Source organism: Miniopterus schreibersii (genome assembly GCF_964146895.1).
Source record: "Miniopterus schreibersii genome assembly, chromosome: 2".
In the NCBI taxonomy this organism is placed as follows: domain Eukaryota; kingdom Metazoa; phylum Chordata; class Mammalia; order Chiroptera; family Miniopteridae; genus Miniopterus; species Miniopterus schreibersii.
This window is the reverse complement of record NC_138102.1, coordinates 54611708-54638334: the sequence shown is the minus strand read 5'-3', so window position 1 is coordinate 54638334 and position 26627 is coordinate 54611708. Positions and strand designations below refer to the sequence as shown.

Below are 26627 nucleotides of genomic sequence, written 5' to 3'. Positions count from 1 at the left end.
CCCGGAAGTGGAGCGCCTTCCTGTCTCCAGGGCAATCGCGGAGCGCGTCCCCCGCTCGCGCCCGACAGGCTCCGCCCCTCGCGCTGGTCGCCGGCGTGAGGCTGGGTTGATTTGAATTTGGAGCGTCGTTACTCAGCGCGGAATGTGAAGCGTGGAGTTGCCATTCGAATTTACTACGCCGCCTCCATGCGATTGGCTGGTTCGCGGACGGCGGTGCCACGCGATTGGGCAGTCGCCCAGAAGCCCCGTGCCTTGGTTGGCCTAAGACAGCGCGGAAGCGGGGAGTTAAAGAGTCTGTGCCCGTCGTGGGAGCTGGCTCGGCCCCTCGGGGAACGCTGGAGTCGCCTTCGGGGGATTTCCTTATCATACACACCTTTAGGTACGTTCTCCATAGTTCCTGGTTTTTCTCCAGTCTCGAATTGGAGAGCTCACTTTTCCCGGCTTCGGCCTCGCGTGCCCGCCAGCCCCAGGATGAATGGGGGCAGCGAGGTGCCGAAGGGAGGGACACCCAGAAATAGTGATGGCATGGGGTGGAGGTGACACGGGCGTGAGCGGCCTCCCGTGCTCGTCACCCAAGGAAGCCAGCTGCACCTGAGCCTGCCAGGAAGTGGCTTCTTTTATTTCTCTAATTGTAGCCCCCTTTGACAGAAGGATGCAGTCTTGCCTTCTACCGTGGGTGTCTTAGCCAAAGGAGGGTATTTGAGGAAAGGCAACCAAAGGCGGTTAATTTTCTCCCTCTAATCAGTCCTACTTCTTTGACGGGGGCTGATTTGCCTGAAGGGCACGCCTGCACAGGCTTCATCGTGTCTCGCTTGCTGTAAATAATTGTTGTTTAGTAATTGCAGCTTGATAGGGAATTGCCGGGATATCCGAAAAGTGTTCAAAGTGTTTTAGAGACTTGATATAATGAATTAAAAGCTATAGGTATAAGTTCTGTAGTTGGGAGGAATTTTGTGCCTATTTTAACATTTGGTTTCCTGGGTGAAAGCAGACCTGAACTCATTCACGTTTGGTTAACTGCTACTACGATGCCACAGAAGCTCTCTGAGCTTGTTAATTCTATAAAATGATATCGCTAATACCTACTTCTCTAGTTTTCAGGGTAATTTGGAGGATCACTTGAGATGCTTTTTTGTAAACTATATTTTAAAAAGTTAATTTTTGTGAAATGTTTGTTGAATACATTTTAATTGTCAAAACCAATGTCTATGGAACTTTGTGGGTTTATTATATATACTTATGATTTCTTTTTAGTCTTTTTCTCTGTGCTATGGGAGATGTCAAAGAACCAAAAATGCAAATAACACCAGAAACTCCAGGAAGGATCCCTGTGTTAAATCCTTTTGAAAGTCCTAGTGATTATTCTAATCTCCATGAACAAACTGTCTCCAGTCCTTCTGTTTTTAAATCAACAAAATTACCAGTAAGTTGTTCTTGACTAGTAGTTACAAATAATCTTAAATATAAATATATTTCTTTACAAAGTAAGGGGAAATTTACCATAGAGTGTATGTTACTTTTTGCTTTTTTTATTGTAGTGTTCATTATAATCTGGTGGTTGGGCTAAAAATAAGTAAGCTAGATGTTTTTAGTTAGCATTTCTCTTTTTTTAATTAATAACATGTTTAGCTTCCTGTAATTGTGCTGTCTATAGTTGATGATATATCTGTCAATACCATATTAGAGAAGAAGCTATGTCATCTAATTATCCACTCTCATTTATTCAGCAAACATTGTTTGAGTGCTAGACATAGAGGTTATGCTGTGAGGAAGTCAGGGTCATTAGATACAAACTCTCAAGGAGTTTATACTTTAATGCAGAGGTCAGCAAACTTTTTCTGTCAGGAGCCATACAGTAAACATTTTAAGCTTTGCTGATCATCTGGTTGCTGTTACAACTACTCACCTGTGCCTTGTATCACAAAAGTGGCCATAGGCAATATGTAAACATAAAAACATTGCTGTATTCCAATAAAGCTTTATTTATGGTTACTGAAACTTGAATTTCATGTAATTTTCATGAAATACTAATATTCTTTGGGGTTTCATCAACCATAGCCTGCAGATTGTATAATGGGGTAGACACAAGTAAATTAGCAACTTCAAAAGAATATGGTATGTGCTATCACTAGTGGTTAAGCACAGGGTGATATGGAAGGGAAAGTGCTCTTCTGGGAATTAGGGAAGGCTTCATCACTTTAGCTTATTTTAACTGTTATTGGCTACAATGGAGAATTTGTTTTGAAGTCCAATCTTTATTTTAAATCTAGTAAATTATCTAGAAAACTGCAATTTGGGTGGCTGTTTATGCTACACATTCATATCAGCTTAAACAGGTATGCACTAGAGGGAAGTTTTAGTTAAACAGTTTATATTGATTCATTAATCTTTCCTCATTTTTAATTGAATCATATTAAATTTTAGTTATCTGTTAGCCTTAATAAAAATAATGGAATAACTACAACTTAATTCTCAAAGCCAGAATGTATGACATTTTGGGTTTTTAAGCTTGAGTTTGTCAAAAATATATTCTGAATTACAGTTTGGGATTTGGATAAGAGTTTAGGGTAGTTGGGTAGTTGAATACAGAAAGAGAGCACTGGTAACTATTCATAATTATTTTAAGGATCAACTATTTTATGAGCTTTTGCAGGCATTTCTTAGTTAGGATTTTAATCTCAGTTCATTCTTATTGAAAGTAAAGATCTTTGGTAACTAATAAATTTTTACTTTTACATGGACATGACTGATGAGTGCTAATTATAGATTTTCTATACCAGTAATACCCTCCTATGATTTTCCTATTATGTAATTTTAAAAATCACCCAGAGGGAAGACTGGATATTTTAAAAGAGATACAGTCAAGTCAATAGTTAGTGTGATTTGATTACTACTTTCCATTTAATTTAGTGGCAAAATCAAATTTAAAAATAGGTGTAAGATATTTTTATATTATAACCATTCATATTATTTTTGAAGTTGACATTGGTTAGCATTTTGATGAATTATTTTAGTTTGCTTTTACTCATAAGTGCACTTTCTTTTGTTAAGACTCCAGGAAAATTTAGATGGTCTATTGATCAACTAGCTGTAATAAATCCTGTAGAAATAGACCCAGAAGACATTCATCGTCAAGCCTTATATTTAAGTCACTCACGGTAAGTTTTCCCTTCTTGCACTGAAGTATAATAACATACTCTCACATGAGAAGAGAAGGAAATTCCAAAGTTGAGTATTTTTATATGTAAAAATATCAAGGAGAAAAAATTGTGGTATCTAAATTTATCGTATCTAAATGAAGAGTGAGTACAAAGAACTACATCCAGAAAGGTTCCCCTGCAAACAGTTCCAAATATGGGTAGGAGTGCTTTTCTTTTAGAGGTAACCTCTCTCTGCTACTTATGGGACAGTTTTGCCTCCTCAGCACTTGGAAGAGGGAAGGGCATTTCTACATGGTTGTGGCTTCTCCCTTTGAATTGTTTTGTTTTTTTGGTGATATAGGGTAAAGCAAAATGCTGTTTCATTGCCACATGCGTTTAGGGAAGCCTAAAGATCCCCTTACCAAGTTAAAATACATTGAATTTTAGAAAGGTGTCTATTAGCAACAGAGAGCTTTTATAGACATCATCCAACTGACAAAGGATATTTGGGGATCTGAATTATATTGTCTTGAATTCAACCTAGTAATCAGAGCAACCTTAACTTCTTTGTTGATATATTGTGTAGGTAGGTTTCCAAGCTCTGACTTGTGCTGCTTGTTGCCTTGTGTAATGAGAACATGCACTTCTTTGATGGAACAGACCTAGTTTTTTATTACAAATTGCAATGATCTATAATTACAAATTACAGATAACAGTTTCATTAATAATTTGAGGGACTCTTGTCATCAGTTTCATAGTCTAATTTTTTTATTTGAAAAACTTGAATATTGGTATACCAGCTTTTATTTTTTGGTCCTAAGATTCATGTGATTTTAGTCCAAAATAAAAGGTAATCCTTTTCTCTCTAGAATTCAGTCACACAAAGATGCGTACATGTTGAGATGCTCTTGCAAATATTCGTCTCCCTTTTGTATCCCTTTCACTCTTGGCTTGGTAACTTGATGACCATTCATTCCTAATTAAGTTATGTCCATCCAAAGTATTGTAGAGTGGGAATAGACGGGAATGAGCATAAAAGGGTTTTTTTAAACTTAAATCTAAATACCTTTGAAAGAGGTGAAAAGAATATCTAAGAGCTAATGAGTCACAAATGAAACTAATTTTTTATTTCACCCAAACTGTATACTTTATTTTGCCTCTTTTCTTTATATATGCAACCATGGAAAACTGTTACGTATCAAGTCAAGAGGTCTTTATTGAGCACTAAGGCACTGTGAGGAACACTGAAGCAGTAAAAGATGTTATTCCTGTCCTCTAGAATGAACAATACCATTAACCAAAGTTGTGACACAACATTTCTATACTTACTAATAAAGGATGCATTTTCTGGATAAGTTTATGAATCTTGGTGTACATCAGTAGATATAGGAGAGGAATAAAGAGTGGGGAAAAAACCTAATTGTAATTTAACTTACTGATGTAATTCAATGAATGGTTATGGCTTTCACCAAGGTTAGTGAACATACTTTTAAAACAGGTTGAGCTGTCTTAGCAATGACTTTCAATGTCTCTTCCTGTCTAATTTAAGTTTCCTATGTCGATGCTTCCCACCCTTTTAATGCCATGTTACACATAAAAAAGTAACCGTAAGGCTACTGGTATAAACAAATGAGTGTGTCAATACAGGAGGTAAATAGTCCTCAGCCCCTTGTCCTCCAAGAATCCATTCAGGGCATACCTATAACCAATATGCATCATGCCAGTGTTCTGTAATATACACATAATGTCAGGATACTGTACCCTATTTTACTTCTTAGAACCTTCCATCATCTGACCCTACAATATTTAGCCACACTAATTTTCACTGCTTCCAGAGCAGTTACCTGAATATTTCAGATCCTTAAAGTCCCTCTAATGAAACAGCAAAAGGTTTCTGAATGATATAACGCTAGATCAGGGCTTACTAATACTGTATGCTATTACTATTATGTACTATCATTTTTACCTGCTTATGTTCATGATGAGATGAAGAGAACTGAGGTATCCTCAAAATGGCTGTTGTTCCAGGTTGAGATAACGGGAATTATCATTGAAGTCTTTCTCATAATTCCCTTATTTGAAAAATCCACTTGATTTTAATTTCTGAAATGTGTATATTATTATATAAGCTTTATTAAGCCACAAAGAGATATATACATGAAAAATTTTGAGAAAAAAAAGGGTCTTACTAATTTATTGATGGAAAGCAAATATTCTTTCCTGGAACAGATTAAAGAAGTGGTCCTACAAGGCTAACTGCTGAGTCCTTTGGCAAGTATGTGCCTTGTGCTTGAGACCCAACATTTTCTATTAAATCTCATAGCTAATACATTTGTGTTACTACAATTGCATATTGTATCAAAGAGAAAAAATTTGAACAAAAATTTTTATTGATGTTACATTTCATAATTAATAATTTTGCCTATTCAGCTAAGGGTGATAGTTTCTATTTCAGAGTAAGAGTTGATTCTAAAATTATGACTATGAGAAACTTGCCTTAATTGAAGAAAATGAATTTGGACAATTTTTACATTTCTGTGCAATGAAATACTTATTAACATGTTACGATTAAAAGATAAAGTTTATTCGGTTTACTTCCATTATGTTGATAATAGCAACTTTTAAACTATCAATGTAAGCCTTTTAAAAGAAAATATTATTCCATTCAAACTATGAATGTAATAGAGGGAGTAATGCCAAACAGTGCAATGCTGAATATCTAAATAATATCATTAAATGTGATAAAATTCCAATTTTTCTTTTAAAATGAGCTTAACATTTGCCAGTTTTCAAGAGAAAGAAATTATTTCTTTGAAAGGTTATTATTTTAAATGTTCAATCAGCTGAAGTAATGGCCTGGTTATTTTTCTTCTTTATCTTTGTATAGAATAGATAAAGATGTGGAAGACAAAAGACAAAAAGCCATTGAAGAGGTAACTTAAAACTGTTACTGATCATTAAAGCAGTTAAGCATCAATTTTTCATGCATATCACCTCTTTTGGGAAGACTTCCTTCAAATCCTTTACTGTCCCAGCTGCACACCATTCCCCCCCCCCCCCCCCCCCCAGGTATAAGCTCCTCTCTGTGCTCCCATAAGACCAGTGTTTTTCAGCTATTTCAGCGCCTCATACTTACCTACTATTGTGATGATTGATTTAGTGCTTTTTTCCCCTAGACTGAATTCTTTTTGGCCTATATTGTGCTTCATTCATCTTTTCATTCTCAGGGTCTAGCACAGTTTGTGCCTTCAGAATATTGATTAGCATAAATTTCTGTTTCAAGTTGGAGTTTATATAGAGGAATTTTTAAAATCTTAGAAACCTAGATTGGCATTGGTAATGGCTTTATCTTTTGTTGTTAATACTTTGGATTTTTAAGACAATGTATTTAATGAAGTAAATGTCTTACTGATGAGTATAAAAGGTGTTTTACAAATGTAGAGTTTTTTAAAATAATAATGAGCTAAGTCTTTCACTTTTGCTTTTTTGTTTGCTGAATGCAGGTAAGGGTTATTTATCTAGTTAAAGTCTTTACATCATGGCAACATTTCTTAATTTTCCTTTTTCCCTCAATAGCCCCCTCTACCCGCCTCTATTCCTTAGCTATATTTGGCTCTTCTGTACCCCCAAAAGACATGAGCTTTTTGTTCAGAGATCAGGCCCCGCTTGCAGTTATTTCTCCACTGTTGGTGTTGTCATCTTATATTTCAGATATAGCCTATTTCTTCAAAAATAATTTCATATGCTTCACTGCAAACATCTACTTGGTAATCTACCTTGTAATTCAAAATTTTCATTCTAATCCAGTCACTTGATTCCTCCCAGCTGAATATTCTCAGATTCTTTCCCATTTCCCAGCATTTAAAAAAATATGCTCTCTTTTTGGAATCTTCAACTTTAAAAGGAAATACAGCAGAAGACTTAAGAAAATGAAGTCAGAGTGAAGATCAGGGTCAATGTATCAAACAACTTAAATTTTTTCATATGCATATTTGAAAGAGAATAAATACACACACATAGTAAAACAAAAAAGTTCAAACAGCAAATGAAAAATATCAGATGAACAAGGAGCCTCTTGTTCCCCGATCCCACTTCTAAAAGTAACTACTGTGCCGGGCCAGGCATGGCTCAGCAGTTGAGCATCGACTAAGATACAGGAGATCAAGGTTCAATTCCTGGTCAGGGCACTTGCCCAAGTTGCAGGCTCCATCCCCAGCAGGGGGCATGCAGGAGGCAGCTGATCAATGACGCCCATCATTGAAGTTTCTATCTTTCTCTCTCCCCCTTCTTCTCTCTGAAATCAATAAAGATATATTAAAAAATAATAATAAATAAATAAATGTAACTATTGTAATATTTGTACTTTCAGATTAATTTTATGCATATAATAGATTGTGTTTTTTAAATATTTTATACATACAGGGTCATCATTCTCATACTGTTTTGCATCTTACTTTTTTTTGCATAATTTTTCTTATCTATTTTTTTATTATCATCACATACCAATTTTTAGTAATACCATAATATTAAATTGTATGAATGTATCGTAACTTAACCCAGCCCCAATTGATATTTGTTTAGGTTGTGTTGATGTTTTTTTATCACAGATAATGCTTCAGTGAACACCCTTGTACATATATCTTTGTGTAATTGAAATGGACTTGCTAAGTCACAGGCTTTTTTTTTCAGTTTTGGTATATTTTGCCATCTTGCCCTCCAAAAAGGTTGTATCAATTTTTACTCCAACTACTTTCTGTTTTCTCATAGCTGTAATACTGGTTATTAACCTTTTAATTTGTGCTACTCTTAATACTTTAAAATTTTATCTTATTATTTGGATTTGTATATCTTTAATTTTGAGTGAACTTAAGTATGACTTCATAATTTTGGAGGTCCTTTATATATATATATTTTTGGGAATTAACTATATTGTCATCTCTACCCTGTCCCCATTTTCTTACACCTCTTTTTCAAGCATTCATAGGTAGTTTAGTTAAGGAAATTTGTTCTTTGTTGTAGGTATAGCAGAATATAAAGAGAATGTTTTGAGTTGCCCCCAAAACATAGAGAGGGAAGGGAAGAATTCAGTATTAGGCTTAATTTTATATCTAGAATGAAAGAGGAAAGACATGTATCCACATGCTCTATCTTCATTTGCATATACAGGCCAGTGGTGTGCTGGTGTAACAACTGGCCATCTGGTTATGGGAAGGGTATGAGTTTTAGTGATTACTGCTACTTATGGTGTAAGTATTACAAATATGGCCAGTTTTAACTTACTAACATTACATCACTGAATGGGAAAAGAAGTGCATTGGTACACCATTATATGTAGGAATTCCACCATACAGGTCAAAAAACATAACCTCAAGCATAGATATTGGTAATGTAGTAAAATAATTAGCAAGTGATGATTTTGAATATGTATTATTTTTATATTTTGATATAACTTTCTTAATTGTAAATGTATTATCTTTTTCTTTGAAATTTGATAATATTTAATAATACACAATTTGACTTGATTTTCTTTTAGGGAAAAAACATGACCAACTACTGCAATTATATTGCAAGTAACCGAAATAATATTTCTTTAGGTTATATTACCATCCCGAGTTAGCCAGTGATGAGCATATTAACTTTGGTCCTAAATTTTTTTGCAATATTTAATTTTTTTAAATTAAACTTATTGGGGTGACATTGGTTAATAAGATTATATAGGTTTAAATGATTCAGGTTTGCTCGCAGCTTACTTTATTTTTAATATTAGCTTTGCACAAAATTCCTGGAAATGTAATAATTCCATCTTGAGAGCCAGTACAAGCCACTCCAGCGCGTGGCTCATACTGGCTTGCGTATGACTGTCTCCACTCCCTTCCGCCTCCTCCTCCCTTTGTCATCTCCCCAAAGACAGTTGGGGAAGCTATTAAAAATATTTCTTCTGTGTGTGATGCCCTTAGCTTAGTATGCAAGTTTCAAATTTAAGCGGCTGATTTGCAGTATTAAGATTTCTCTTTATATATACTTTAAATTTCTTTCATTTCACCTTTGATCATTTGTGCTTTTAGGTATTAAAATTTTTAATTATAACTATTAAAATAGTCAGTATGTAGTATTTTTTATGATTATTTGAAAATAACACAGGTACCTTTTTATGTTTGGGGGGCAATTTATATCTAATTATGATTTTAATTTTACTAGTTTTTCACTAAGGATGTCATCGTACCCTCTCCTTGGACTGATCATGAAGGGAAACAGCTTTCAGAGTATCATTCCAGTAAATGTGAGTGTACTGAACAGCTTATGAATAAAAATCATAAAATTTTAAAAAGCAGTGAATGTAAAGCAATGTACAGCAAAGTGTTAGTTTATCTACTTTGGTGAGGAACTTGCTATAAATTAAATTTCTGTCTACCATAGGATTTAACCGTTTAAGGGTTAGTGTTCAAAATTTGACTAAAATGTACTGAGTTTGATTTTTTTTGCCATTCTATTCTGAATTTAACTTTTTCGTCATAACAATTGTGAAAATAAGTTATAATGATGGTTATAGAGGATCCATAGATGCAGAAATAGTTAGTATTGAATATAGAGATAATGATTTTTTGCAGTGATTTTGAAGGTTAGTTTTTTAAACAATCCTTAAATTGCTTTCTTTTTTGCTAATTTGCTGATTTTTTATGAAGGTAGAGGAAGGATGGACACTTGACCTCTGGGACAGTGTAATACGCCTGATTATCTGCAAAATTAATACTGAAATTAAAGAGCAAGCCAGTAATCTTTCAAATATTTTTTTACCTACAGGAAATGTTATCTTATATTTGCTTTCACTATCCCTTGGGTTGTGAGCAGTGTTCAAATATTACTTTATATATATGCATCCCTTATTTCAGGGGAATTGCCCACTTTTCTATGTAGCATACATTAATTATTAATTAATTTAAGTATAAGAGAATATTTGTTCCATTCTTTATCAAAGACACAACAATAATGGGTAAAATGGACTGAGAACTTTCCATGTGCTAGGATGGTGCCGAAGTGCTTTAAGTAATTCCTTAGAACAGCTTATATGAAGTAAGTGTTATTATTGGACCCATTTAATAGGTGAGAAAACCTGGTTTATGAAAAGGTAGAGCATTTCTTTCAGGATTACAGATAAGATAAAAGTGGTAGAACCTGGATTCAAAGCTAGGCATTCTCCCTGGTCGGTGTGGCTCAGTTGGTTGGAGCATCGTCCTGTACACCGACAGCATGTGCAGGAGGCAACCGATTTATGTTTGTCACATTGATGTTTCTTTCTCTCTCTCTCTATCATCTCTCCCCCCCCTCTCTAAAATCAATTTAAAACAACAAAACAACAACTAGGCCTTCTTAATTCAGTCTGTATCCTCAGCCATTACAAACTGTAATAGTGGATATAGACCTCCTGCTACTATAAACCAGGAAGGGTGACTTGACCAAATTATTCAGTCTCTTAGACCAGTTTTTTGGTTTAATTTTTTTATTATTAATTTGGGAAAGAGAAAAACATCAATTTTTTTCTTTAATCCTCACCTGAGGATATTTCTTCCATTGCTTTTCAGAGAGAGTGGAAGGGAGACAGAGAGAGAGAGAGAGAGAGAAACATCAATGTGAGAGAGACACATCAATTGGTTGCCTCCCGCAGGTGCCCCGACCAGGGCCAGGGATCTAGCCTGCAACCGAGGTATGTGCCCTTGACCGGAATCGAACCCAAGACCCTTCAGTCCAAGGGCCGACACTCTAACCACTGAGCCAAACTGGCTAGGGTGAGAAATATCAGTTTATTGTTCTTATTTATGTATTCATTTGTTGATTCTTGTATGTGTCTTGACTGGCAACCTGCAACCTTAGTATATTGGGAGGACGCTCTAACCAACTGAGCTACCCAGCCAGGGCTAGACTTCAGTTTTTTATTTGTAAAATAAAGGGGTTGAACTACATAGTTGTCTATTAATGTCCTTCCAGTTCTAAAATTCTGTATCCAAGTTGACATTTTTATAGACACTAGTTTTTCCCAAAAAATTCTTTAATTTTTGATTATATAATTTTTCTGTTTGGTTTTTTTTTAAAAATATATCTTGATTTCAGAGAGAGGAAACGAGAGGGGGAGAGAGAGAGAGAAACATCAATGATGAGAGAATCATTGATCTGCTGCCTCCTGCACGCCCCCGACTGGGAATCGAGCCTGCAACCCAGGCATGTGCCCTGACCAGGAATCGAACCCCAATTGTCTGGATCCCAGGTTGACGCTCAACCACTGAGCCACACCTGGCCGGGCGATTATATAATTTTTTAAATAAAATTATTTGTATATCAAGTATCATATTTTTAGTTATAGGGATACAGGATCAAGAAGATGCTAAAAATACGACAGCCTTTTTGATGTGCTAATCTAACCCTTCCCATGATGAGTGCAGCGGTTAATAGGGTGGGCTCCAGAGCTGTGTTGGGAGACAGTTTTCTGTCATCTCACATTTCTGCACATGAAGTGAGGAATTTTTTTCCAAACTGTCTTTTCAAGGATGTTTGTATTAAGAACATCCTTGGAAGATAGAGATAGCAAGTCCCTCCAGAGCAAAGAGTAGGTTTTGGGTCTTCATCTGAAGCAGGTTTGCTTGCAGCTTATTTTAAAAGAACAGCAGTTACAAAATAGTCACAGGGATATAAAGTACAGCATAGGGAATATCATCAACAATATTTAATAACTGTGTTGTATCGGGGGGTACTAGACTCATTGGGGAGATCACTTCATAAGCTATATAAATGTCTGACCACTATGCTGTACACTTGTAAGTAATATAATATTGAATGTCAACTGTAATTGAAAAATAAAGAATGGGATTTCCCAAGTTCAGGTGTTCTCAGCTGTGATGAAAATCCACTGTTTGTGCCACATCCACCTTGGCTGTTTCATGGCACCTCCTTGGGACTTAGGGGCCATGGGAACTGTCAGGAACATGAAGCTTCTGCTGCCTGCTGTGCTGGGAATAGCGAAGGTCTATGTCTTGACCCAGAAGCCTCATGTCTTCAGCATCCATGGAACACTGGCACGTTTACTTGTCATCCTGCAAGTAGGGTAAAATCTCAGGCCTTTCATAATTCTTGACATGTGGTAGCCTCTAGCCAAATGTGGCTTTTTAAAATTAAATACATTTAAATTAAAAATTTAGAATCCTAGGCACACTATTCACATTTCATGTATAAGGTGTTTGAATTCTTGCCAAAGACAAAAGATATGACCGGGTTTTCAGCCATGGAGTACCTTGTTTTCATTTGCCTTATACAAGGTCATGCTGCCTACAGCAAAGAAGGCATTTAAATCTAGAATTTTATTTTTTGCCCGTTCTGATAGTATTTAATAGGAGACCTTAACTCATTCACCGATCCCACCCACTTAGTCACTCATTTGCTTATTTAGGTTTATTAGGTTACTGGGCTTTATTCTGTTACTATATTTTAAGCTTTCTGGGGGGTTTTTAGTCTCCTTGCTTTTCCTTTTATTTTGCTTATACTAGTCATTTTTGTCATTGTATATTTTAGGTTTTTTACCTGGTGATTTTCAAGTTATGAAGCTTAATTTTTAGTCATTAACTTAAATTTTTAAAAAATTATTTGCAGACGTATTTTTTATTCTGGGTGTGAAAAAAACTGAGCATGGTTTTGTCAGGGTGATCTGGCATTTTAATTCAGACAAGTTATCTAAACCCATTCTTCAAAAACATTATGCAACAGAGGATCTATTTAAGGATGACTAACATGCATCCCAACCTTTTAAGGTTGACATCATGGAGAGCAACCACGCTTTCCTTAAAAAGTATTACTTGGTGCCTACTTACTTGCTATACAGTAATAATCCTTCAAGTTTTATCTTTGTGTCCCCTCAACATTAAAAAAGACAAACATAACAGAAATATGCCAAATTATGTACTTATATATGCAGACATTTATTTTTCAAATGTAAAATAAGTTTCCATTAGCCCTGTGCAGTTAGCTCAGTTGGCCAAGGTTGCAGGTTCCATCTCCAGTCCAAGCACATACAAAAAGCAACCAATGAATGCATAAATGATCAAAACAACAAATCGACGTTTCTCTCTCTCTCCCTCTCTCTCTGAAAATCAGTAAGTAAAATTTTTTTTTAAATTTCCACTTTGTTCATTTTTTTTTACTCCAGAAAAAGTAACTCTAAAGTAAATGAAGAATATAAAATGTAAGATATTTCACTTAAAATGTTTTACAGGTATTAACATAACTAATGAATCTCCAATTGGAAGAAAGCTCACTATCCATTCTGAGAAAAGCAATGGTGAGTATGAATATATTCTGAAAAGAAGTACGTTCCACATTAAGCTATATTTAATTTTAAATTCAGTTCATGTAATAACACTTTGGAGTTGAAATTGTTTAATTTTTATGGATGAGCTATATGAGAGCTGACTTTTAAAAATAATTAGAATAGATACATCCAGCCATGTTTTATAAATAGCAATAGTGTGTGTGTTTTTGTTCAAAGCATAGGAATTGATTTCTGGTTTTGGACAATTTTTTTTTAATTTTTTTAATATTGGGAAATTTATCCCCACATCTAAGCTGGCTTATTTTTTAATTCAAATGCCAGCAGAACAACCAGGAGTTAACTTGATTCATTAACAGGTTTATATCAGAGCTGAAAAGTGTGGGAAACCACTGAGAGGAAGGTGACATGTTAAGTAAAAGTGCATAAATGAAATAAGTCCGTTTGCTGGAACATTATGGGGAGATGGTTGATTGGGAAGCACATGGTAAATTGTATGTAATATGCTTGCATTGATTTATCTATGTTTGTATTTTTTATCTGCTTGTTTCCAGCTGCATGTCAGACATTGCTGTCTCTTCCTGTGGATTTTAATTTAGAAAATGTATTAGGTAAGTATTGTATTTATTTAAACCTTTAATAACTTAAAGAAAAGGTTTTGTTTTGATGGGTTTTTGTAAATGGAAATATGTGGCTGTACCTTTCTAAAGAAGTGGGGAAACTATCCTGAAATTTGCCCGCTTTTTTCCTTAACCTGCCTTAAATTAGCCTTTTTATCATAGTGAACTTGACTTTAGACATAAACTAGTTATGGGCACATGTTATTGATATTACTTGTACTAATGAAGCACTCAGAAAGAATAATTTCAGATTTTATTAAACATCACATATGCCATTAAACTTTGCCCTATTTTTTGAAAACAATTCAAACATAGTGGTTTTTAAGAAGTCAGGTAACTGAAGCCTAATTGCTCTTTAGAATGACTAGCTTTGCCTTTTATTTTGTTAATCTCAAATGTAGGTGACTATTTTAGAGCTGATGAATTTGCAGATCAATCTCCTGGAAACCTCAGTTCTTCATCCCTCAGAAGAAAGCTATTTTTAGATGGCAATGGAAGTATCTCTGACTGCTTACCTCCAGCTTCTCCCAGAAGTCTTCGCAGTAGTGCTCAAACATCGCTTGAGGTTTTTTATTCAATAGATTTATCTCCTGTACAGTGTAGGAGCCCTGTGCAGACACCAAGTTCGGTAAGAAGTGTATTAAAAAGTGGCTGGTTTGTTTGCTATAGATATACTTGGACCTTGGTGCCCATATTGCACTTGTGAAATAGTTGCCTTTGGGGTTTTATATTTCATAAGGATTATAGTAGTTCACATTTTGTCACTAGTTAGGAATGTTTTTGGTCAGACTTTCCAATTTTACACTTAAAGGTATACGAGATAACCAAATTTATCATGTGTCTCAAGGAACTTCAAGTTATTTCCTGAATTGTGTAAGATTTTCAGTATAACACAACTGGATTAGCATTAATGGAGTAATTAAAATTTTTTGTAAACAGCTGCTAGTATGCAATGTAGTGGTTTGTTTAAACATAGTGTACTTATATTTTATTTTGACTAACCTATTCTGTTTCAAAATTTTTCTAACAGTCTTAGCTGTCCTCGTTACAAGATTCCTTGACTTTTGGCATCTTTACTTTGGGGAATGACCAAAGTTTATATAATCTACTTTATAAACATGTTTTAAAAATGAAGATAAATAGCCTATGGTATAATATTGAGGAAGAGAACCGTATAACTTTATTTATTTATTCGCTTATTTATTTTTATCATAGGGGCAATTTTCTTCTAGCCCTATTCAGGGTAGTACAAAAAAATACAGCTTGGGAAGTATAACCAGCCCTTCACCTATTTCTTCACCTACTTTCTCACCAATTGCCTTTCAAATAGGAAAGACGCCACTCTCAGGTATGTCTTATAAATACCTCATTTAAATTTTTATATTATCAATTCTTGTTATTATAGAGGCTCTTTTTAGCTTCTAACTATAGAGCTCTAAATGACCACTAACCTTTTAAAATTTAGAAACTGTTTTTTGGGGTTTTTTTTTTTACAAAAAACAATTTACCTTTAAAAACAGTCTCAGCAAAGTTCTACTCTAGTGTTGAATACAGGTAATTTGACTAGCAGTATTATATCAAACATTCTTATAAAGTGGATCAAGAGAGATGGCAATTTTAGAGATAAGTGGGTTTCGGTGTGCTTTGGTTTTGCTTCTGACCTGTAGGTTCACACTTTGGTAACTGGATATTCATATTTTAAAAACATATGTTTGTTTGAGTAAGGTTTTTAAAGCAAATATAGCATGTGGAAATTTTTAGAGAAAATATTTCTCTTTGCAGTATGTCAGTTTCTCTGAAAAAAATTATAGCACGTTTTGAAAATTATTCACAATAAAAAAAATTCATAAGTAAAGTGGAAAACTGAAAATGGTATTTTTCTTAGTCTTTCCTTTGTGTGTGTGTGTAACTCCCCATATGTGGAGACACACACGCGCGCGCACACACACACACACACACACACACTTCTGTCCTGCTTTCTTTAAAAGCATTTTATTATGAGTGTTTTCATAGGTCATTCAAGTCATTTATTATTGTCTGAAACCATGAATTTATATCGCTATGAAATATTCCATTTAATGGATGTATTATTTGTTTACAACTGTTGGTAAACATTTAAATTATTTCTAATTTTTTAAAATCACATAACTAATGACTATTCTTATATATATATTGTGTTGTACATATTTATATCCTTGGTTAAATTCTCTGAAGTGGAATCATTTGGTCAATAAGGCTTGATGAATTTCAAATTTACTTCATAAAAAATTGCACCAATTGAAATTTTCATCAATACTGTATAAGAAAGTCAGTTTCCCCCCACCCAGAAACACTGGCATTATTCTTTTTGAAGTTTGTTAATTTGGTACATTACAAAAAGGCCTCTTACTGCTTTAATTTTTATATCTCTGATTATTATGATGTTGAATTCTTTCTGAATGTTTATTGGTCATTTATTTTGGGGTGGGGGATTATTACTTTAGTGAAATTTCCCAGTTAATGTTTTTGGACCTCAGTTGACCATGGGTGACAAAGTGCAGAAAGCAAAACTGTGGATGAGAAGGGCTCACTGTATTTCACTTATCAGGTACAGCTATTAATTTGTAGCTGTCAACCTGATTTGTCCAGTATCATCTTTGTATATGATTTGTCACCTGATTTGTCCAGTATCATCTTTGAACAATATTGTTATAATAGCAGTATGCTTGTGAGGAAATAATTCTCAGGGAGAATTTTGTTTAATTTAGAAAAGGAAAGTGCTACAGGAATTATTTTTTAAGAACCTCGTCTTATTGAGACACATTCATTTGTGCTCTTGGGTTTTGGGTGTTTTTTTTTTCCATTACAATTTACATTCAATATTAGTTTCAGGTGTACAGCATAGTGGTTATATAGTCATATACTTTACGAAGTGTTTACCTCGATAATTTCAGTACCCTCCTGGCGCCATACATAGTAACTACAATACGATTGACAATATTCTCTATGCTGTGCTTTACATCCCGATGACTCTTTTGTTACTACCAATCTGTACTTCTCAATCCCTTTACCTTTTTCACCTAGTCCCCCAAACCAGCCTCTACTCTGTTCTCTGTGAGTCTGTTTCTGTTCTGTTTATTTGTTCATATTGTTCTTCACATCCCATATGTAAGTGAAATCATATGGTATTTGTTTTTCTCTGACTGACTTCACTTAATATATAATACCGTCTAGGGCCATCCATATTGTCTCAAAGGGTAAGGTTTTGTTCTTTTTTGTGGCTGAGTAATATTCCACTGTATATATATGTACCACAGCTTTTTATTCACTCATCTGTTGGATGGGCACTGGGTTGCTTCCATATCTTAACTATTGCAAATAACAAAACAAAAAGACAACCTACTGAATGGAAGAAGATATTCACCAATGATATATCCAATAAGAGGCTAATATCCTAAATATATGAAGAGCTCATACAACTCAACACGAAAAAGATGATGTCTTTATCCAATTAAAAGGTGAGCAGAGGACCTGAATAGACACTTCTCCAAAGAGGCCATATAGATAGCCAATAGACATATGAAAAGATGCGCAGCATCACTAGTCATCAGAGAGTTGCAAATTAAAACCATAATGAGATATCACCTCATATCTGTTAGAAAGGCTATCATTTATAAATCAACAAACAGCAAGTGCTTGTGAGGTTATGGAGAAAAGGCAACCCTTGTTTCTTGTTGGCGAGAATGTAGATTGGTGCAGTGACTATGGAAAACAGTATGGAGGGTCCTCAAAAAAATTAAAAATGTAACTGCCTTATGACCCAGCAATTCTACTTTTGGATATATATCCGAAGAAACCCAAGACACTAATTTGAAAGAATATATGCACCCCTATGTTCATTGAGTGTTATTTACAATGGCCAAGATATGGGAGTAACCTATGTGCTATAGTTTTTAACAACAAAATTTTACTTCAGTAAACAACACAACTGTTAATAGTTTTTTTTTTCTGCCATGAAACATAATAACCATTTAGGAATGGCTTTTCCATTTTTATGAATTTATGATGTAATTTTTCCCTTCCAATCTTTTAGAACAAAGGAAGCTTACTTTTCATTCTCCTGATGCTTCGTCTGGAATAAATTCTAATGGAATTAGTAATCCATGTATCAGAAGTCCTTATATAGATGGCTGCTCGCCAATTAAAAATTGGTCTCCTATGAGACTTGAGATGTATAGAGATGGTACTCAGTATCGGACCTCACTGATTCGAATACCTTTTACCCTTGAGACTCACAGTGAAGATGAAGAAGATAAAGCGAATGTTCCTTCTACAGATGCCTCATCACCCGCCATGGACACTGCTGGCATCTACCTGCGGCAGTTGGATAGTGATGCTCCTCCGCATGGCACACATTTGGTAGTGACTTCCATGTCTGTTACACAGAATCAGTCCAGTGCTTCTGCAAAAGTCCTAGCACTGATGCAGGATGTTGAAAGTGAGAAGGAGAACAACACTGTGGATATGGTTGATCCTGTAGAGACAGCAGATGAGAACACTTGGATTAAGGAGCCAGTGGATAATGGGAGTTCACCCATGACTGATTCTGTGAGTGGAATCGCCTTCAGTATTGAGAACTCTCATATGTGTATGTCACCTCTTGCAGAAAGCAGTGTCATTCCTTGTGAAAGCAGTAACATTCAGGTAAAGTATGTTCATATTCTATATTCCTTTACTTGTTCCCTTGGTGTTCTTTAGTCTTTCTTTTCTAAGACTATGGTAAGAAAAAATATGCATTAAACATAAGGACTATAGCATTATATAATTTTTTTAAAATATAAATACTAAGTGATATCAAGTGGGTTAGTTTCTTGTGACTTGGGATGCATAGTTAATATTCACATTAACTGATATTTATTTGTAGTAGGAAAAGATGAGAGCAGAAAAGAAATCAAGTAGCTCTGTTTTTAAGGAATGCCAGAGGAAGGCACCTTCTCAGGATTCATCTCTTTCATGTGGAGCTTGTGCCAAAGGAATTCAATTTCCTATATAGCATTTTTGTATTCTGAAATTACACTAGTTTGGGTTTTTCCTTTATATTATTTAGGAAGAAAAAATATGAGCTTAGAGTACTCTTATGTAATTTTTTTTGGTATACTTTTCTCTTTTAAAATGGGATTTCATAACCAACATTTCCAGTTTTGCAGCATCTGGCAGCAGGAAAGCATTATTTATTTGACCAATACACTTCGTAGCCAGCACTTACTTTAGAAAGCCACTTGTTCCATTAATTACCATGTTCTTTGACCTGAGAATTTTTAAAGAACTTTAAAATAGTCAGAAAGGCAATTCTTACCTGCCATTTTGTAGCAACAACAACACTTAGGTAGTTCTTACTATATACCTGGTGTAATTCTGAGCACTCTGCATGTGTTAATTTGTGTAATCTTCATAATCCTGTGAAATAGGTGTACTATTATTATCCTTATTTTACAGATGAGGAAACAGGGTTGGAGAGGTTAAGTAAATTGCCTGTATAGCTGGTCAGTGGTAGAACCAAGATTTGAATCCTGGCAGTCTAGTTTTAAAGTTCATGTTCTTTAATCCAAGTTTATACTGACTCATAGCAATAGCTAGTACTTAAACCATATTCCAGTGTGCTGGGCACTCTTCATTTAATTCTCACAACAACTCTATAACGCTTTAGTGCTCTCAGTTTTGGCATGCTAAAGTTTAAAACTCATGGAGGGATTTCAAATGACCCCAAATTAAATACAATCTTTTGCTCATATTTTTGTGCCTATATTGTTTATCCCGACTTCTAGGATCATTGCTAAAATATATACATACACACACACATAACATATATACACACACACACATATATATACACATACACACACACACATATCAGAATCACATTTACCAATTTAGATTCTAAATTTGGTTCTTAAATGAAAAAGCACATATAGTAAGACTTCATTTTAAAGGTATTGTGAACTTTTTTTCACTACCTCTTTGCTTTTCACAGCATTTATAGAAGAATTATAAAATACTTTCAATTGAAATACACCTTAACCGTCCTAGCTATTAGAAGCCTATATCACTACTAAATTTTCATCCACTCTATCTAGACGTGAGTACCTGCAGGGATATTTCAGTCCATTTTTGGACTTCTCATACCATTATAAGCCTCTTCCTTTTACTGAGCTAAAAATATGGTTCTGTGATAGCTAACAGTTACAGTGGTACCTCGGTTTTCAAACGTCTCCTTTGACGAACATTTCGGTTTACGAACGCCCTAAACCTGAAAGTAAGCGCTTCAGTTTTCGAACACGCCTCGGAAGTCGAACATGCCCCACGGCTTCCGCTGAGGGCAAGATCCTGAGGCCCAGCTGTCGGCTGCGGATCCCTTGGTTTTCAAGTTTTTCAGAACTCGAACGGTCTCCAGAACGGATTACATTGAAAACCGAGGTACCGCTGTAGTTTCAGTTTTACCCTTTGGGCCAAATCATAGTAATGCCTACCTTTTGCAGATCATTTTGTAGTCTAAAAAGGTTTTCATACATTCTTATTTTCCTACTACAGAGGTAGCTTTCAAATTCGAAGACAGCTGTATTTTCCCAAGACCTTTTGACTCGCTTTATTGTGGATGGGTTGGTGTCCATGTATGGTACACAGCTACCATCCTGGAAACTCCCTTCACCATACTGCGAATTCCTTAACCTCTCCTATATTCTGTATTGTTTTTTATATCCCACTCTTCTCTTTCCTGGTTTATTTCTCACTTTACTAGAACACATTTTCTAGTAGCTTTCCAAAGTTGAGTACATTTTTCAAGATACTGCATTGCATGTCTGATCGTGTATTCTTTATTCTCTCACATTTGAGAGTTTGGAAATAATTGTCCTTTAGACTTTGAAGGCCTGGTTTCATTGATTCTGTTTGGTATTGTTGGTGAGAGATCTGAAACCATCGTAATGTCTTTTGTAAATGACCTCTTTGTGTCCCCTTCTCTGGAGCATAGGATCTTTTCTTTGTCCACATGTTCTAAAATTGAAATGATTCTTTGGTGTGGTTTCTTTTCATCATTTGTCCTTGGTACCCAGAGGGCTCTTATGATCTATAAATTCATGCCTTTCACTTCTTGACTCTTTTCTTGAATAATATCTTAGATTTCTCCTGTGTTGTTTTCACTGTTCTCTCTGGTACTCCTGTTGATTTTCCAATTTTTGAAAAATTTTTCACTATATTTTTTATCTCCTTTTCTAACTTTTGTTTATATAATAATTCTGAATTTTGAGGTTTTTTTGTTTGTTTGTTTTGGCATTATTTTAAAAATGTATAGCATGGCTGGTAAAGCTTTGCATGGTCTGGCCTTTGCCTTACTTTCCAGCCTCATTTTGTTTCCTCCATTTGCTTTGTTTCTAATTTTTTTTTAAATCCTCATCCGAGGATATTTTTTCCATTGCTTTTTAGAGAGAGTGGGAGAGAGAAACATCGATGTGAGAGAGAGAGACCGATTGGTTGCCTCCCATATGCACCCCAACCCAGGGCCCGGGATCAAGCCTGCAACCAAGGTTTGTACCCTTGGCTGGAATCGAACCCAGGACCCTTCACTCCTCGGGCCAACGCCCTAACCACTGAACCATTCTCTTGGTTTCAGTCCCAGTGGCTTTCAAGAGTTTTGAATAACCATGTTCCCTCTGCAGTGAATACATACACATCCATCCCTGAAAACTGGAAACATTTTTCTTAAGATGATAGAATGTACTTTCTTGGCTAGTCTGTTTGTGATGGGGGCAAAAGTACACACCTTTCCCCTTCCTTTTGGTCCTAATTTGCAAAAAAGGGCTGACGTGCATAGCACATTCCTTGTGGGGTTTTGTTTGGTGCTCAGCACTGTGCAGGTAAATGCAGTGTGCGTAGTGGACAGGGACTTGGGAGCCGCAGTGTTGACTACCTCATTCTCCCTGGCATTGTAAAAGTTATTTAACCCTTCTGAGCCTTAGCTTCCTCATCTGTGACGTTAACAGGGTTGTAGTAAGGAGAGTGGTATGATGTGGAGTGCCATATAGAGGGCCTGGCATTTTGAGGCACTCAATATACATGTACCAAAACTGAAGTTTGCTACAATTGCATTTTTTCTTTTGCTCTCTTGGGCTGTAACAAATTGGCCAGGAATGCTACAGTTTCAATTAATGAAAAGTTGAACATCTAGAGCCATTATATCTGTGGTGTTATCATTAAGCTAAAATTTCAACAATGGGTATAATATAGCCCACCTTTTTAAAAAGGCATACTATTTTGAATTCTCATAAAGGTAAATGAGTTGGAAGGTGAAGTTTATTGTAATCCTCACTTTCATCTATTGTGATCACATGGTAACAGGAACACGTTTTCTGAGTGGCTTGTTCACTAAAGAAATTACAAGATAGTAAAGTGACTTCTTTGAAGAACCAGTTCTATGTAGAACTACCTCTTATGTTTATATATTACTTTTAGATTTCATTCAATATGACCAATATTAATATTGCATTGTATTCAGTTTTGAATGATAGTATAGTGACTCACTTAAATATTTTACACTTATGTAAAATACATTGTACAAATATTTTTAAATAAACTTACTAAACATAAAAGCTCAAAATAAATTCTGTGGATAAGTGAATTTGCGATGTTATCTGTAGTGTTTTATTGTTTCTCCCTCCTCATTCCCGTCAGATGGATAGTGGCTATAATACACAGAACTGTGGAAGCAATATTATGGATACCGTTGGAGCAGAAAGTTACTGTAAAGAAAGTGATGCACAAACTTGGGAAGTCGAGACCAAATCTCAAGTTTTTAATACAAAGGTACGGAAAAAACAGAAAGCTTGATGTGGTTGTAAGTGTTCACTAAATGTGACTTTTTCAGTCTTTTCCCCTCCATTTTGCTTAAAGTTTTGTTAACTATCATGTTTATACTTCATCCTCCAGGTCATTTCGTAGCAGAAGATGATTTTTAAATGGAAACCTTTCGCTTTCCTAACTCTTCTGCTATGAGAGCATTAAAGAGGAGGTTGGAGAGGGAGAGTTAGCGCTACTTTGGAATTGGTACTTGAAATCAGTTCCTTAAACTAACAGGGAATAGGCGTAGGGATTGCCAAAGAGGAGACCCAGAGGTTTTTGCCTCTCATGTCTCAGAACTAAACATAAAAAAGAACTTTGATTAGAGGGGGAAATAGTACCATTGAGAGACTATGCATCAAATTAAGAACACTCAAAGGTAAGGGCTCACAAAATCCAAAGCCTTTATAGATTTTAGATGCTGAATGAGAACATGTATCTTATACACTAAGTACTTATGATTTATACAAAATATAGTTACATACTGAACTTTCTAGATAGGATGGTTATAACTGTTACATTCCCATTTGAGGACACCCATCACAATTTTCCGCACTATGAGAGTGTTTAATCTTTTGTATGCCAATTCGTTAATACAGTAAATAGTATTGAGTGTGCTACTGAGCAGAACTGAGTTAAGATGTAATATGGAGCCCACCTTATTTTCCCCTTTCTCCCATTTTTTCATCAGATGGATTTGTAGTTGTGCATTTAAAAGTGAGATACAGGAAGGACTTTTTGATACTAAATACTGATTTGTAAGAAACCCTATCTTCAGTCTTTAGAATCTGCATTCGGGTGTTATTTAAAAGCTCTAATAGTTGCTTCCTCGAATTGAAAATGTATTTTTTTCTTTCACAGCAAGACCACACTATGCAGAGGTGTTGGATAAAAACAGCAAATCCTCAGTGCAGCAGTCCACAGAATCTCTCTCTCAGAACCAAAGACTATCGCTGAATGGCTCCTTGTGTATTTTTTATGTACAGGATCAATAATGTGATCATTATTGGGGAAAAATTGCTTCAACTAACATGCATAGCTTTTTTTCTTTCCCTCCTTAATGTGAAAAATCAAGGGCTTAATTTTAGGGACATAGGAACAGAAAAACACCTGGAACTTTCAATAAGTTGCTGAAGTACAAGTTTTTTTTTGGTCAATAAATATTTTTGTACTCACCTGGAGTGATGTGTTTTACAATAAAAAAGAACTTGAGAGCAAAGACTTTGCTCCTATCCTAGTATTAAGGGCAAGGAGAGGGCTTTGTTTCCCCCGGTTGCTTATGGAAGTGGGGTTCTTCGGGGTACCGCTGGAATAAGCATTTCCAGAGAGGATGAGGTATGGTAGAAAGCTTTATTTCCCTGGAATTACACCCCTGGGTTTCCAAGGTCCCCTTTCCCTTAGTTGTCATAGAAGTATAGCTGGGGCTTCGGTACAACTAAAATCAGAGCCAGTGTCCAGTTTTCTTTCCATGTTGGAGCTGGGTCCAGTCCATCAACAGGCTAGCTTAGCTTGTTTTTCACACTGCAGTCCATTGGTCCATTCCATGTGGGGTCTGCATTGGCCGTAGGCCTTAGGAGCAAATGCAAGAGCCAAGAAAGTGTGTCAAGAGCAACAAGAGAGAACTTGTTTAGGGGATTATGTTTTCTCAAATTTTCATGTGCTTGCAGTGGCCTCATCCATTCTGGCCAATGATCTCTGTTCCCAGGTGTAATTGACAGGCAAGCACCTTCCCTAAGTCATTCCACCTTTACTGGGCATACATCTACCTTCCCTTTGTCCAGTCCCCTTTCCCCAGTGTTTTGCAGGGAATAGGCTGGTGGTTCCCTGGGGAGTGCAAAGCTGCAGCTTCCTGGTGAAGCTGCCCAAATAACTTGCCTAGAAGGTCTGGCTCCTTTCCTATTAACTAATTATGGTGGTATCACTACAGGGTCAATAAACTGCTTATTAGTAAGCCTTACTGATAGCACTGCACTTAGCAGTTATGAGAACATGTGGAACTGTGAAAGTACTGTTTCATTTTATGTTAAATTGTGAATATACAGATGAATTTTAATTTATAACCTATATAAAGTAAATCTGATTTAGATAACAAAACAAATTTAATCAAACTGGCTGGGCATGGCTCAGTGGTTGAGCATTGACCTAGGATCCAGATCACGGTTTGATTTCCAGTCGGCACATGCTGGGTTGTGGGATCGATCCCCAGTTGGGGGCGTGCAGAAGGCAGCTGATCGATGACAACTCTCTCATCATCGATGTTTCTATCTTTCTCTTTCCCTCTCCGTTCCTCTCTCTGAAATCAATAAAGGTATTTTAAAAAAACAAAAAAATGTAATCAAAGAGGTAGGAAAGGTTAAGCAGGTTTCCAAAACCTTTCATTCTTTGGACTTCGTTCATTTCTGTGCAGAAATTCTTAGTCCCAGTGATAACTGGCCTAGTGACTACTTTAAAAGTGTAAATACTAGTACTAACAGCATCTTCATATTATGTATTTTTATTAGTGGGTTAAATGTGGGATGCCCAGAATATATCTCCATCCCTATGGTAAAGACATTCTTTCCAGCTCAAATTTGGCTAGGACAGGAATAATAACATTGTAGAATCGGGATAAACATTTGGAACTGGGTGACAGTGAAGTTCCTGTTAGGGCTTAGACCTAAGAAGTAACGGTTGGGCAGACATGTAACTAACTTTTCTGTTGTTAATCCTTCCCCGAGGTTTTTTCCCCCAGATTTTGAGAGAGTGGAACAGAGGGAAGATGGGGGAGAGAGAGAGAGAGGAGAGAGAGAAAAACATCAATTGGTTGCCGCTGGGGCCAGGAAACCTGCAACCCAGGTACGCGCCCTTGACCAGATAATTGAACATGCAACCCTTCAGTACATGGGCCAGCACTGAGCGACACCAGCCAGGGTAACATGTAACTAACTTTAAAAATTTATATTCATGTTGGGAGTAGACTGGGTATATAAGGGAATATTCTTTACCTCTGGAAAATGTACATATTTACAAATCACCTTTGAAAAATTATGATTCATAAAGGAGTAATTATTCATAAGTAGCCCTAGGAAATAAAGACATACTAACGTGTCATTTTTACCTTACTTTTTCTTTGCAAACCTCCAAAAAATGTTTCTTACTGTGTAGTTGGCTCCTCCTATTCCCCAACACTAACCATTAAAGTCATTAGCCATTAGGTCCATTGCTAAAGATACTGCATTAGGGAGTCCTTAAGCACACAGATTTTAGAATAAAAACAAGGCTATACATAAGAGTTCTAGATTGTAGAAGTAGGAGCTTCCTTGGATATGTGGTTGGATTTTTTAAAAAGAGCACAAGTCAGGAAACAATGAACAAAGTAGTGACTATAACTTGGATTCAAACACCACCTGTCACTTGATCTGGGCCATGAAAACCTCAATCTTTTAATCTGTTAAACGGGGATAACAGCCCAGCTGGGTGTGACTCAGTGGTTGAGAGTTGACCTAGGATCCAGGCAATTGGGTTTGATTCCCGGTCAGGACACATGCCCGGGTTGTGGGCTCGATCAATGATTCTCTTATCATTGATGTTTCTATCTCTCTCTCCCTCTCCTCAGTCTGAAATCAATAAAGATATATTAAAAAAAAAAAAAAAGAGAACATTGTATTGTGTTCTTCACGGGAATTTCATTTAAAAAAAAAAAAAATTGGG

At 35.8% G+C, this 26627-nt stretch overlaps 1 protein-coding gene across 1 annotated transcript; it reads left to right on the top strand.

Annotated features, from left to right (window-relative positions):
• Positions 1 to 61: 61 nt before the first annotated feature.
• BORA (BORA aurora kinase A activator) lies at positions 62 to 24115 on the top strand. The gene is made up of 12 exons (XM_081130746.1): positions 62 to 379; positions 1255 to 1423; positions 3052 to 3158; positions 6028 to 6073; positions 9339 to 9420; positions 13396 to 13461; positions 14004 to 14060; positions 14471 to 14697; positions 15285 to 15417; positions 18142 to 18752; positions 22773 to 22904; positions 23799 to 24115. Exons 2-12 carry the CDS (start codon positions 1271 to 1273, stop codon positions 23892 to 23894), a joined length of 1710 nt encoding a protein of 569 aa, XP_080986872.1. The 5' UTR covers positions 62 to 379; positions 1255 to 1270; the 3' UTR covers positions 23895 to 24115.
• The last annotated feature ends 2512 nt before the right edge of the window (positions 24116 to 26627 follow it).

Coding starts and splice junctions, on each gene's coding strand:
- BORA (XM_081130746.1), top strand. CDS start 1,271: ATGGGAGATGTCAAAGAACCAAAAATGCAAATAACACCAGAAACTCCA. Junction 9,421..13,395: donor AGAGTATCATTCCAGTAAAT/GTGAGTGTACTG, acceptor AATGTTTTACAG/GTATTAACATAACTAATGAA. Junction 22,905..23,798: donor CTCAAGTTTTTAATACAAAG/GTACGGAAAAAA, acceptor TTTCTTTCACAG/CAAGACCACACTATGCAGAG.